This window comes from Urocitellus parryii, chromosome 2 (assembly GCF_045843805.1).
Source record: "Urocitellus parryii isolate mUroPar1 chromosome 2, mUroPar1.hap1, whole genome shotgun sequence".
Lineage (NCBI taxonomy): Eukaryota > Metazoa > Chordata > Mammalia > Rodentia > Sciuridae > Urocitellus > Urocitellus parryii.
Genome location: NC_135532.1, coordinates 184,655,318 through 184,667,931, shown reverse-complemented (window position 1 = coordinate 184,667,931; position 12,614 = coordinate 184,655,318). Strand labels below are relative to the sequence as shown.

At 37.2% G+C, this 12,614-nt stretch overlaps 1 protein-coding gene across 1 annotated transcript in view; it reads right to left on the bottom strand.

Moving 5' to 3' along the window:
• The window catches only part of Ehhadh (enoyl-CoA hydratase and 3-hydroxyacyl CoA dehydrogenase), a 34,142-nt gene that overhangs the window by 18,431 nt on the left and 3,097 nt on the right, over window positions 1-12,614 (bottom strand). The window contains exons 2-3 of the mRNA XM_077795023.1: window positions 6,706-6,809; window positions 1,122-1,294 (exon numbers count right to left, since the gene is read on the bottom strand). Of these exons, the coding sequence (XP_077651149.1) occupies window positions 1,122-1,294; window positions 6,706-6,809 (277 nt within the window). The remainder of the gene's footprint in view (window positions 1-1,121; window positions 1,295-6,705; window positions 6,810-12,614) is intronic.

Here is a 12,614-nt window from a genome sequence, read left to right as displayed (position 1 = left end):
TAAGAATTGAATAGCCAGCAAAATACCTTTTGAAAATGAGGACAAACTTAACACATTCCAGGTAAACAAAAACTGAACTTATTGCTAGATCTGTCCTACAGGAAACCCTTCAAGCTAAAATGAAAAGATACTAGAGAGTAAGCTGAATTCACAGAAAGAAATGAAAAATACTCATAAAGGATAACTATGTAAGTAAGCATAAAAGACAGTACTAATATATTTTTAAATGTATAATTCCTCCTTTCTCATATCATGGAAAAGACCACCACAAAAAGCAATAAGGATAAATCTGCATTGATGGGTCTATGATATGTAAAAAGATGATTTGTGATAATGACCACATAAAGGGAAGCATTTTTTTTTGTATTCTATCAAAATTAAAGAGGTCTGAATCTGAGCTAGATTGTTAAATATTAAGATGTTAATTGCAATCACCAGTACCACCATCACACACACACACAAAAAAAAAAATTCAAAAATATATAGGAAAAAAACCCAGAAGGGACTTAACAGGGCACACTATAAAATACCTATTTTTCACAAAAGAAAGCCCTAGTGGAGGAACTGAGGAACAAAGACAAAAACACAAAACAAATAGCAGAGTGGCAGAAGTCAGTGCTTCCTTATCAGTAAAGATGTTAAATGTAAATGTATGTTAAACTGTCCAATTGAATGATGAGATAAATGGAATATAAATATAAAAATACAGTATACTAAGTACAATAAAATCCCAAATGTTGGTTTAAAAAAAATAAAAAGATACCAAAGCAGGGAACACTTGCAAAGAACAAAATTACATAAGAAAAAAGACTAATAGAAAGTATAATAGAATAGAGTTCCCCTTAGCTTCCCTGGGAGGCCCTAGGGTGAAGGTTAAGGGAAGCAAAGAGATAGAAGGCTCAGAGTAGCAGCTATTTACCAACCAGAATGCAAGTGTTTCAGCCCCCAAACAATAGCTGGACCCCTACAGGACAGCTCAGCACCAGTGCTGGAGATACCCAGGACTTGTAGCCAGAGAGCTCACCATTCAAAATGCCCACCTCTGATGCTCATGGCTACAGTTAGAACTTGCCCTGAAGAAAAGTCCCACACCAACCTCCACAAGGAGACTCAGCTGTTACCTCTGCATGAGCAATCCTATAGTGACAGCCCAAGGCTAGCTCCAGTCCCCCTCCTAAGGCCACGCCTTGGATAGCAGCTACCACGGGCTTCTGATATCTCTGTATTTCATCAACTAAACTTCCCAATCCAACGGCAGAGGATCTAGGAGTGCTGAAGCTGTGGATATCTGCACCTATAGGACACAAAGACAAAGAGAAAAGAGGGTTGAGAAAGACTTGCTTTGTTATTAACACAAGGGACCCGATCACTCTTAGGAAGGCTTAAACCTCACTGAGTCCAGGAGACACTTTGTCCTTATACTGGAGACACACAAAACAACTAGTCCAGGAAACACAGAATTAAATGAGAGAAGAATCTTCAAATCTCTACTAGGAATCCTGTAACCATCTCTGTCTTTCCATGGTACGTAGCAACTCTAGCTTTAAGCAAATTTAAAATTAAAGCTTAGAGAAGGGGTACAGGGGTCTCCACCCAAGACTATCCTTCTGAGATTGAGTTGGCCTCTCATTGTTTTCATGATCTGTTCTCAACCCTGTTCATGGTAATTTAGTCTCTTATCTTTCCTAAGAGCGTGAGTCATTATAATACAAAATGCCAGGGTAAAATACATACTTGTGAACTATATGTCAATCAACTGGCTTAGAATTATACCTTGATAGATTTTTTTTATGATTAGGGAAACTAACAATATTTCTTGCTTTTCCTGATTATCAAAATTAACACATGCATTATAGAAAAGTACAAAAACAAAAAAATTATAAAGAACATATGGATCACCCTAAATATTACCACACGGAGATAATAATTTAAGATGTGGTGAATTAATAGTTTTCCCCATGCATATATAAATAGTTTTGTAACCTTGAATAAGTTATTTCATCCTTGTCTCAAAACCTTTCTTAAACAACTGATTTGAGAATTGAATTAAAGTTTAATGGTATTTTGAATATCGACAGCATACTGTAAAGTCTTATTTTACATTTTATATTTTCATGTCATTATACACAGTGAGCTTTTTTCCTATAGCATTATCTATTCTTTGAAAGCAATAAGTATGGCACCAGTTTAAAAATTAATTATTTCATGCTTCGCCTATTCACCTATTCTTTTTCTTTTTCTTCTTACTACCTATTCAGGGCATCAATTCAGGGCTTTTGCTTTTTTCTCACCAATCCTTTATATTTGACTTTCCAACCCAGTGTTTTGTGTGTTTTTAAGATTCCTTTTGGTTCTAGAGAAATGAGATTAATTCCTAATTTGAGCCTCAGGCCTATCATTCCTGCAGCTTCAAAATGAGATGGAGTCTCATGACTAATAGAAATTAACATTTATTAGTAAATATATCAGGCTCTATGCTAAGGGTTATGATTTGGATGTGAGGTGCCCCCTGAAAGCTCATGTGTGAGACAATGCAAGGTTCAGAGGAGAAATGATTGGGTTATAAGAGCTTTAACCCAATCAGCAAGTTGGGATTAATTGAGTGATAACTGAAAGCAGGTAGAGTGTGGCTGAGGAGGTAGACATTGGTGGTGTGGCTTTGGGTATGTATTTTGTATCTGGCCAGTGGAGTCTCTCTCTGCTTTCCTCCACTACACTCTTCTGCCATGGTGTTCTACCTCACCTCAATCGCCGAGCAATGGAACTGGCCTTCTATGGACAGAGACCTCTGAAACTGTGAGCTCCTAAATAAACTTTTCCTTATCTAAAATTGCTCTTGTGGGGTCCTTTAGTCACAGCAGCGGAAAAGCTGACTAAAACACTAAACAATTTCATATAGTATGTCACTTAGTTTTCAAAACACCTAGTTTAAGAATTTCCCTTTAATGAATAAAGAAGTTAGGTTTTGAGATGTTAACTGATGAGTTGAGACATACAACTAGGCTAAGGATTTATACGCAGGCAGTCTGGTTACAAATCCTGATGCTTAAATGCTGTATTAGAGTCTTCTACTTATCATATAAGGGTGGTGTTATTATTGCTCCAATTTGACAGAAACCAAGGCACAGCATAGAAATCTGTTTTAAATTATTTCCAGCACAGAGAAATCCAATAATTGTTGAATACTGATTTTATATCTAGCAAAACTGCTAGATTCTTTTCTTAATCCTAATAAATTTCTGATAGATTTTTTCCCTTTTTCTACAAACGTTACTATATCTTTCTTTCAAACATTCTTTTTCTAGCTCACTGGGCCACACAGGACCTCAAATACACTATCAAGTAGAAATAGTAAGATTAGTCAGCCTTCAATTCTTTCTTTCTTATAAAGACACCCTTTAATTGACCATTTGCTTGATATATGCTGATTTTTTAAAGAAAGATATGTTTTTTAAAAAATATTTATTTCTTAGTTTTAGGTGGACACAATGTATTTAATTTTACATTTAGGTGATATTGAAGATCCAACCCAGTGCCTCATGGATGCCAGGCCAGCACTCTATCACTGACCCACAATCCTAGCCCCCCAAAAAAGATATGTTTTAACCAATTGAAACATTTCCTTTCTTTATCTAGTTTATTAACAGTTTTTATTTTAAATACATGTCAAATGTTATTGAATATTTTTCCTGCATTTCTTGAAATAATCATGATTGATCTGGTGAATCTTTTAACAGGATGAATAACATTAAACTATTGTTCAACCAATTGGTATTTCTAGGACATAAGTGATATATTATACCATTTATATACTGTTAGGTTCAGTTTCAGAATGCACTAAGATTTTTATATTTACATTTATGAATGAAATTGGCCTGTGATTTTGCTTCTTTATACTGACAGTAAAGTATAAGGGTTAAGCTTATGTTAGCTTCTCAAAAGGAGTTGAGACATGGACTGGGTTGAATAGTGCCCACCCAGAACCTGGGAAGTGACTTTATTTGGAAATACGGTCTTTGCAGATGTAATCAAGTTAAGAAGATAGTGCTCCTATGTAAGTTCAGGAAATTGATATAGACCTATAGGGAAGAAAGCAATGTGAAGACAGAAGCAGCAAATTGGAGCAAAGTATCTACCAGCCAAGGACTGATGGCACCACAAAAAGCTGGAAGACACCTGTTATCCCTGCCACTCGAGGCTGAGGCAGAAGGATTGCAAGTTCAAAGCCAGCCTCAGCAACTTAGCAAGGCCCTAAGCAACCCGGCAAGACTCTGTTCCAAAATAAATAAAAAAGGGCTGGGGATGTAGTTCATTGGCTAAGCATCCCTGGGTTCAATCCCCAGTACAAAAGAGGAAGAGGAAGAGAATGGAGGAGGAGGAGGAGGAAGAGAAAAAGAAGGAGCAGCAGCAACAGCAGCACCTAGAAGAGACAGGTAGGATTCTTCCCTAAAGCCTTAGGAGGAAGAGTGGCCCAACTGATATCCTGATTACAAATATCTAGCTTGCAGAGCTGAGAGACAAACAGCTGTTTGTTTCTGTTGTTTTAAGCCACTTGGTGTGTGAAAATGTCTTAAGGTGGTCCTAGGAAACTGAAAAAGTCAGGGTTCCCTCCCCTTGGATTCTCTAAAACGTTTGTGTGACATTGGAATAATATTCTCCTTGACTTTATAGCAGTTTGCCAAGGAAGTCATCTGAACATGAAATTCATTTTGCAAGATTTTTTTTTATTACTGATGGCATTTCTCTAATGGTTATAGAACTTCTGGGGTTTTCTATTTTTCCTTGAGTCCATTTGGCAAGCTATATGTGTCTCCTGCTTCATAATATTGTCATTCTCTTTTTTAGTGATGATACAATCTGCAGGGATCACTTTATGATCTCTCCTCATATGCACTGCTCCACCTTCTCTTTTTCTCTGATCAATCTCCCCAGAGGCTTGTCAATTTTCTTAGATTTTTCAAAGAACTAACTTTGACAGTGTTGCTCCTCTTGATTCACTCTTATTTTTCTATTTCATTAATTTTTCCTCTTCATTATGTCCTTCCTTCTACTTTATTTGGGTCTGTTTTACTGTTTTGCTTGTTTTATCCGTTTCATCATAGAGATGTTTAGCTCGTTATGTTTCAACCTTTTTTTCTTTTCTAATATAGTCTTTAAAAGCATTTTTTCCTTTGGTCTTTTACTCTGGCTTCATCCCTCAAGTTTCAAATGTTTTCATTGTCCTTCAGTTTAGAATATTATCTGAATTCCATCAAGATTTCTGTTTTGACTAACAGGTTAAGAAATTAATTTCCAAACATAAGAGAATTTTAAGTTTTATCCTTGTTATTCATTTCTAGCCTAACCCCATTGTTGTCAGAGAATATATTCTAAATGAAATTTATTGAGACAGCTTTATTTTTTTTCTTTTCTTTTTGGTGCTAGAGAGTAAACCCAAGGCCTGGAGAAAACAAAGCACAAGCCCCATCACTGAGTTAACCCCAAACCCAAGACAAAGAAAAACTTTGATGATCCAGGCCTCACTTGATTTTTGTAAATGTTCCATATGTAATTGACAAGTGTGTATACTTTCCAATATTTGGGGTGCACAATACTACACATATCCATTATGTCATGTCTGATCATTCCTTTTTTAGAATAATATTCTTTTCTGTCCAGGAACTCTGATTACATTCTATCTTCACTTTCTTACAAGAAAAATCATGTTCTCTATAATTCTGATCTCTCTTTCTGTGCTCCAAAGTCATTACGTTGGCTGTCCAAGTGTAAGTTTCTAATGAGTAAACGATTTTATAGCTAGTTAATGGTTGGCACATTATTTTAACTTCTCAGACGGGGTATCCTCATTTGTAAATGGGGATTATAGAATTTACACAACATAAAAATATGATGTGTGTAAGAATGTTATTATTTTCATTATAATTGATATATAACCATCACAGTACTAATATCTATTGTCATGATTCCACTCATCTCTGTCTTTTCAGGCTACCATTAATATACATTAAATACCACTGGTAGGTGAAATTCACTAAACCCTAATATCCATGTGCCTTCTGTCAAAGAGCTTCATACATTCATTGATGGAAAAAAGGAAGAGGTGCTATATCATTGAATAAATTACGACTTCAGATATTGTGGTCACATCTGAGCACCTTCAGACAATGACCCAATAAAGCAGTACCACAGGCACTAAAGTGGATGCCCACCAGAAGGAAAAAGAACTTCATTTTAAGACTAGGTGTGAACAGTAACCCTTGCTGATCCCCTTCTGTGGGCAGACGCTGCATGAAGAGAGTTTAGCGAAGGCATCTCACCAAACCTCTCAAACACCCCTTAACATAGACATTACTGTCCCTACTTCATATATAGAGAAATTGATGTTCAGGAGATTATGGAGATAGGGTGGAGATGTGCAAAACCAGTATATGCATCAGCATGTGTATAGCAGCAAGTGTCAGGACCTAAATGTCCACCAAAGTCGCAACTCAAAAAAAAAAAAAAAAAAAGAGACAAAGCCAGAGTCTTCTCTGCGTCTCACCTGGGACCTGTTTCTTTCTCCACAGTGTTTCTCAGTCCCACTCTAGTCTCCCATATCTACCACACACATTAAGTTATTACCCAGAGGGACAACTATTGCAGTATGGATCTCGGTCTGTGACTAGATTCTATAGAGATAATGGGAGAGGGTCAGACAAGTGTTACCTGCACAGAATATTCCATTTTCTCCAGATATCACAATGGCTTTTACTGTATGGTCGGATATGGCTTTCTTTAGTCCCTCTTTTATTCCATTGAGTACAGTCAAACTAAAAGAAAAAAAATACATGAAGCAAAAATTAATAATTAAAGTTCTACCATCTCAGAGTTTTTCCTTTCCTAATACTGAAACTTTAAACACATGCACATTGTATAAAAACCATAGAAAGTTACCATTAAAGCTCACTAATTTGTTCATCATACAATATTGTCTATTGTGAATTAAGCAGTGAGCTAATTATACGAGTCCCCTTGAAAAGTAATATTATTTTCTTGTACTCTGCTCTAATGTTAACCACTTAGAATCAGCACTAACCAATTTTAAAATATCATTACACTTACTATAGAAAAGTGCAAACATACAAACTGACAAACATACACAATGATCACGTAAGGAGCAGTAAGGTAAGTGCTACACTAAAGATACAAAGAAAGTGATGAGGAAGTTCAGAGGGGAGCAAATGACTTTCAATTTATCATAATGACAGAAAGAGAAGAAAAGTAACAAGAGAAGTGGTCCAGCAGATGTGGCAGGGGCTGCTGGTTACCTCAGATATCCATCCCTCCTTGCCTTCTTCACATAATGAAAATGCCTACATTTTAGTTGAATACATTGTAGCCCCCGCCCCCCCAAAAAACTACATTTTCCATCTTGCTTTAAAGTAAGTTCGACTCAAGGCCTTAAGTTCTCGTCAATGAACCATATTTATGCAATTTTGGGGAAGAGTCCCTAAAGGACTGAATATACTTTCCTCCCTTTTTTTTCCTTCTCTCTCTGTACCTGACAGGAATGCAGATGTGATATATAGATGGGGAGCATCCATATTGGACCAACAGGTAAAAGCCATATAATAAGACAAGAGCAAAAGATAGATAGAATCGGGGTCATTGATATTTGTGAAGCACCAATATCATTCCAGGATACCAGTGTGAGAGAAGTTAATTTCTTCTTATTTAATTCATTTTTGAGTTTTCTGTTACTGATATTTAGTTTAATCCCAAATAATTAAGGAGGTAAAGGACAGAGAAAGATAGGGCATGTACAACAATAGATTTTTTTTTCAGCTTTCAGTATCTGAGGGAGTCATCCACAGAAGAGACAGTTAAAGCCAAGACTGTAAGAGTCCAGAAAATAAAAAGAAATTTGACCCATGGGCAGATTCTCTGGATTCATCCTTGTTCAAGAAGGAGGAGAGGTTCAGTACAGTAATCCTGCACCAAGGACCCCAAGGCATAAAGACCAATGGCGGGTAGATTTTCCATGAACCAGGAGATTAACACAGAAAAGGAATAGTGAAAGAGGAAGACCTACGAAAAACAGTGAGTACTGTGCAATGGTTGTGTCTGAAATGTCCCCCCAAAGTCTCATGTATTGAAGGCTTGGTCCCCAACACAGCCATGTTCAGAGGTGGGGATTTGGGGAAGTGTTTGGATCATGCAAGCTCTAACCTCATTAATGGATGAATCCAGTAAGAGATTCACAGCTGGATGCAAAAACTGCATGAAGTGGGACCTAGTTGGAGGAGGTGGGATGAGCTGTGGAAGGGCATCTCTCTTCCCCAGCCCCTTCCTTGCTGGTTTTCCACACTCTCTCTTTCTCTCCTGCCTTCAGCTTCTGTGACCACAGCAGGCCTCTGCTTTGGGGCAACTGGGGTTTTATTTAGTTAATGAAAGTTCATCATCAAGTCTGTGGCTGTAACTAATGTTTTTTTTTTTCAAATAAAGAAACAGAAAACAGAATGTGTCAAACTATTTAACAAGTTTTTGTATTTTTCATTTATCCATATGTATATCTGTATCTTCAGTTGTTATATAAAACATACAGTTTCCTTCTCTTTGTTTTAGGCTTTCAATTTTTTTACTTATCATTTATTTAAAAAATATTTTTATTTATTCTTATTAGTTATACATGATAGAATTATTCTGACATGTTATACATATATGGAGTATAACTTCTCATTCTTCTGGTTTACATGATGTACAATGACATTGGTCATGTAATCATATATGCACAGGAGGATAATACTGTCCAATTTGTTCTATCTTTCCTATTCCCATTCCCTTTCCCTTCCCTTCATTCCCCTTTGTCTAATCCAAAGTACTTCTATTCTTCCCAACCTCCCCACCCCCACATTGTGAATTAGCACCCACATATCAGAGAAAACATTTGGCCTTTGGTTCTTTGGGATTGGCTTATTTTGCTTAGCATAATATTCTCCAGTTCCATTCATTTACTGCCAAATGCCATAATTTTATTCTTCTTTATGGCTAAGTAATATTCTATTGTGTATATATGCCACATTTTGTTATCTATTCATCTATTGAAGGGCACCTAGGTTGGTTCCATAGTTTAGTTATTTTGAATTGAGCTGCTATAAACATCCATGTGGCCGAGTCACTGTAGTATGCTGATGTTAAGTCCTTTGGATTTAAACAGGAGGGTGAGATAACTGAGACAAATGGTAGTTCCATTCTAAGTTTTCTGAGGAATCTCCATACTGTTTTCCAGAGTGGTTGCACCAATTTGCAGTCCCACCAACAATGTACGAGTGTACCTTTTTCCCCACCTCCTTGCCAACATTTATTGTTGCTTGTATTCTTGATAATTGCTGTTTTGACTAGAGTGAGATGAAATCTCAATGTAGTTTTGATTTGCATTTCTCTAATTGCTAGAGATGTTGAACATTTTTTCATATATTTGTTGACTGATCATATTTCCTCTTCTAAAACATACAGTTTCTTACATATGCACACAGTTTTAAAAAAAAGTGTGAAAGCCCTTATTCTGGAGAGAGGCCTAGTCATGAGTCATGTCCTACATTTATAAGGAAGGTTGATGTTCTTCTGAATGGAAGGACACATGGCTGGCTAAACTAGCAGTAAAGTATTTAAACTATTTTCTTGGGGGGGGAAATTAATTTTTCAAATGAGAATTTCTTGAGCCAAACATGGAGCTCAGTGGTAGAGTTCTTGCTTAGTATGCATGAGACCCCATGTTCAATCCCCAGCACCCCAAAATTAAATAACAAATAAGAAGCTCTCAGTGAACTAAGATAACAGAACTTCCTCCATAAAATGAGAAATAGGAAGAGGAAAAGGAAGGAAGGGAGGGGAAAAAAACTGTATAAAGCCAAAACAAAACAAAACAAAAAACATGAAATCTCTTAAACAACAAATCTCTCTAAAGGCCATATGGTTACGGCAGGCAGCAATGAGTCAAAAATTACTAGGACTGTCCTTTCACCTAGTGGCTTTTCACCTCCTAGGAAATCAAACAAGACCTCTTGCTTTCAACTGGTTAATTAGAAATCAAATCTAATCATATAAACAGTTTCTGCACCATTAACATAATACAGACAAGTCCAAAAGGCATATGTAGCCATCTCTCAGTATCTATGGGAAACTGAATCCAAGACCACTCCACCCTCGGGAAACCAAAATCCTCATATTCTCAGGTACTTTATGAAAAATAGTGTAGTATATGCATATAAACTACGTGCATCATTTCTAGATTACTTTTAATAACCAATAAAACATAAATGCTATGTAAACAGTTGCTATACCATGTTGATTTGAGAATGGTGACAGGTAAAAATATTCTAAAGGTTTACTAGAGATCCAATCATCCTGGACCTCTAACCACATGTTTTATCCAGGGTTGGTACCGGGTTTCTGTTCTCTACTAAAAGGCTCAGGGGTCACTCTAGTTAAACTGGGCTAACTGGGCTGCACGAAATAACCACACAAGAGACACAAATACCTTTTTCTTTGGGGTTGCTGTGAGGGCTCCTCTGACCTTAAGGGTCCGCAGAAAGAGAGAGCTAGAGCACCTGCTGACCCCTTTTATTGAGGAGAAGCTATTCAAATGAGGCAAGGGGTCAGGTTTCTGTCAGCAGGTTGACTGACACCTGGGCAGGCCACACCCAAGGACACAGTAAGAGAAGGGGACACACACAAGGCACTTCCATGGAAGATTCTATCCTAAACAGGGCAAGGGGTTATATTACAAAGGAACAGGTGAGCATAGCTCCACCCATGGGGCTGTAGCAAGACACACCCATTTCTGTGACTGAGCACCTCAGCACCCAGCTGGGGAGTGTAACTCAGTCACCCATAAGGTTGGCCTCCCACAGGTTGGCTCAATGGAAGATGTGGAATCCAGGGATACGGAGTATTTCCTTCTGAGTAAGGAAAGGCTACCAAATGAGCCAAAATTAGTTCAGTCAGTGCCACTGTGGACAAGTGTCTGGTTTTTTCCATTTCAAACAACCTCTCCTTGTTTTATTCATTTGTTAATAGTGACAAACTCAGAAGCAGGAAAAAAAGAAAAACATGAGGTACAAAAATCTTAAACAACAAATCTCTCTAAAGACCACATGGATGAAACAGATATGGCAAGGTAAAGGCCTCGGGGACTAAAGAACTAAACAGAAAGCAAGAGTTTCTGCACCAAGGAATGTGCCAAGCAAGGAAGGGTGGCTTTGGTTTTAGGAAACTTGTTTCTGGGTGTACATTTGTATGTGTGTGTTTTTAGTTGCTATGTAAAATATAAGGTTTCTTACTATGTGGATTAGTTTTCTAAATGTGTAAAGTCATTGCTCCAGGAAACAGGCCTACTAGAGAGTCATGTCCTACATGTATTAAGAGGATGATGTTCATCTGAATAGAAGGGAAACATGGCTGGCTAAAGTAGCAATGAAGGATTTAAACGATCTGGGGAAAAAATAATTATTAAAATAAGAATCTCTCACTTACTGAGCTAGGATGTGGTAACTTCCCAAATATGATAATAGGAAGGATAAATAAGGAAGGAAGGAATGAAAGAAAAGTATAAAGAAAAAAATCAAGACACTGTTAGACCTGCTGAACAAGCTGGGATCTAAAATTTCTGTGTTTTAGTATATGGGTAAAAACAATTTAAAACCAACAGCAGCAAACATCTGTGTAAGCGCTATTGTTAAGATACAGGAGACTGTATGATAATTACCTGCCCTCCTGTATGATAATTACCTTTCACCTAGTTACTTTTCACCTCTTAGCCTAGAGGAAAACAAACACTAATCTGTTGCTTTTGCCTGGTTAATTAGAAACCAAATCTCATCCTGAGCAACAGATCTTGGGCCATTACATAATAGTGAGCAGTCCAAAAGCACATGCATCTGTCCCTCAGTGTCTGTGGAGAACTGGTCCAGCAACCCCACTACCCCCTTAACATATCAAACTCCTCATATATGATCAAGTCCCTTATATAAAATAGCGGAGTATCTGAATATAACCTAGGTTACATCACCATCTCTAGATTACTTATATGACCCCATAAAACAGAAATGTTATGTAAATAGTTGTTATAATTCATTGTTTAGGAAATGAATAATCTCTCTCCCTTTCTCTTTTTCATACACACACTCTATGTAGTCACTGGAGACCCAACCATCATGGAACTGAGTATATTTTCTTTTTTTTTTAATATTTTTTAGTTGTAGTTGATTGGACACAATACCTTTATTTTATTTTTATATGATGCTGAGGATCGAAGCCAGGGCCTCGCACATGCTAAGCGAGCGCTCTACCACTGAATCACAACCCCAGCTCCCTGAGTACGTTTCCAATCTATGGTTAGCTGAATGGCAGATGTGGAACCCAGAGATACAGAGGGTTAACAGTATTTCCTTTGGGGCAAAAGAAGGCTACAAAATGAGTAGCCATCTGAGGAGAAGAGACACCCTTTTCCCCATTCAACCAACCTCTCCTGTTTCATTACGCTCTTATTAATCAGGAAAAATTCAAAACCAAAAAAAAAAGGAAAACAGCGACCTCTTTGTCAACTTTACTAGATTCTGCTTACAGGAACCACA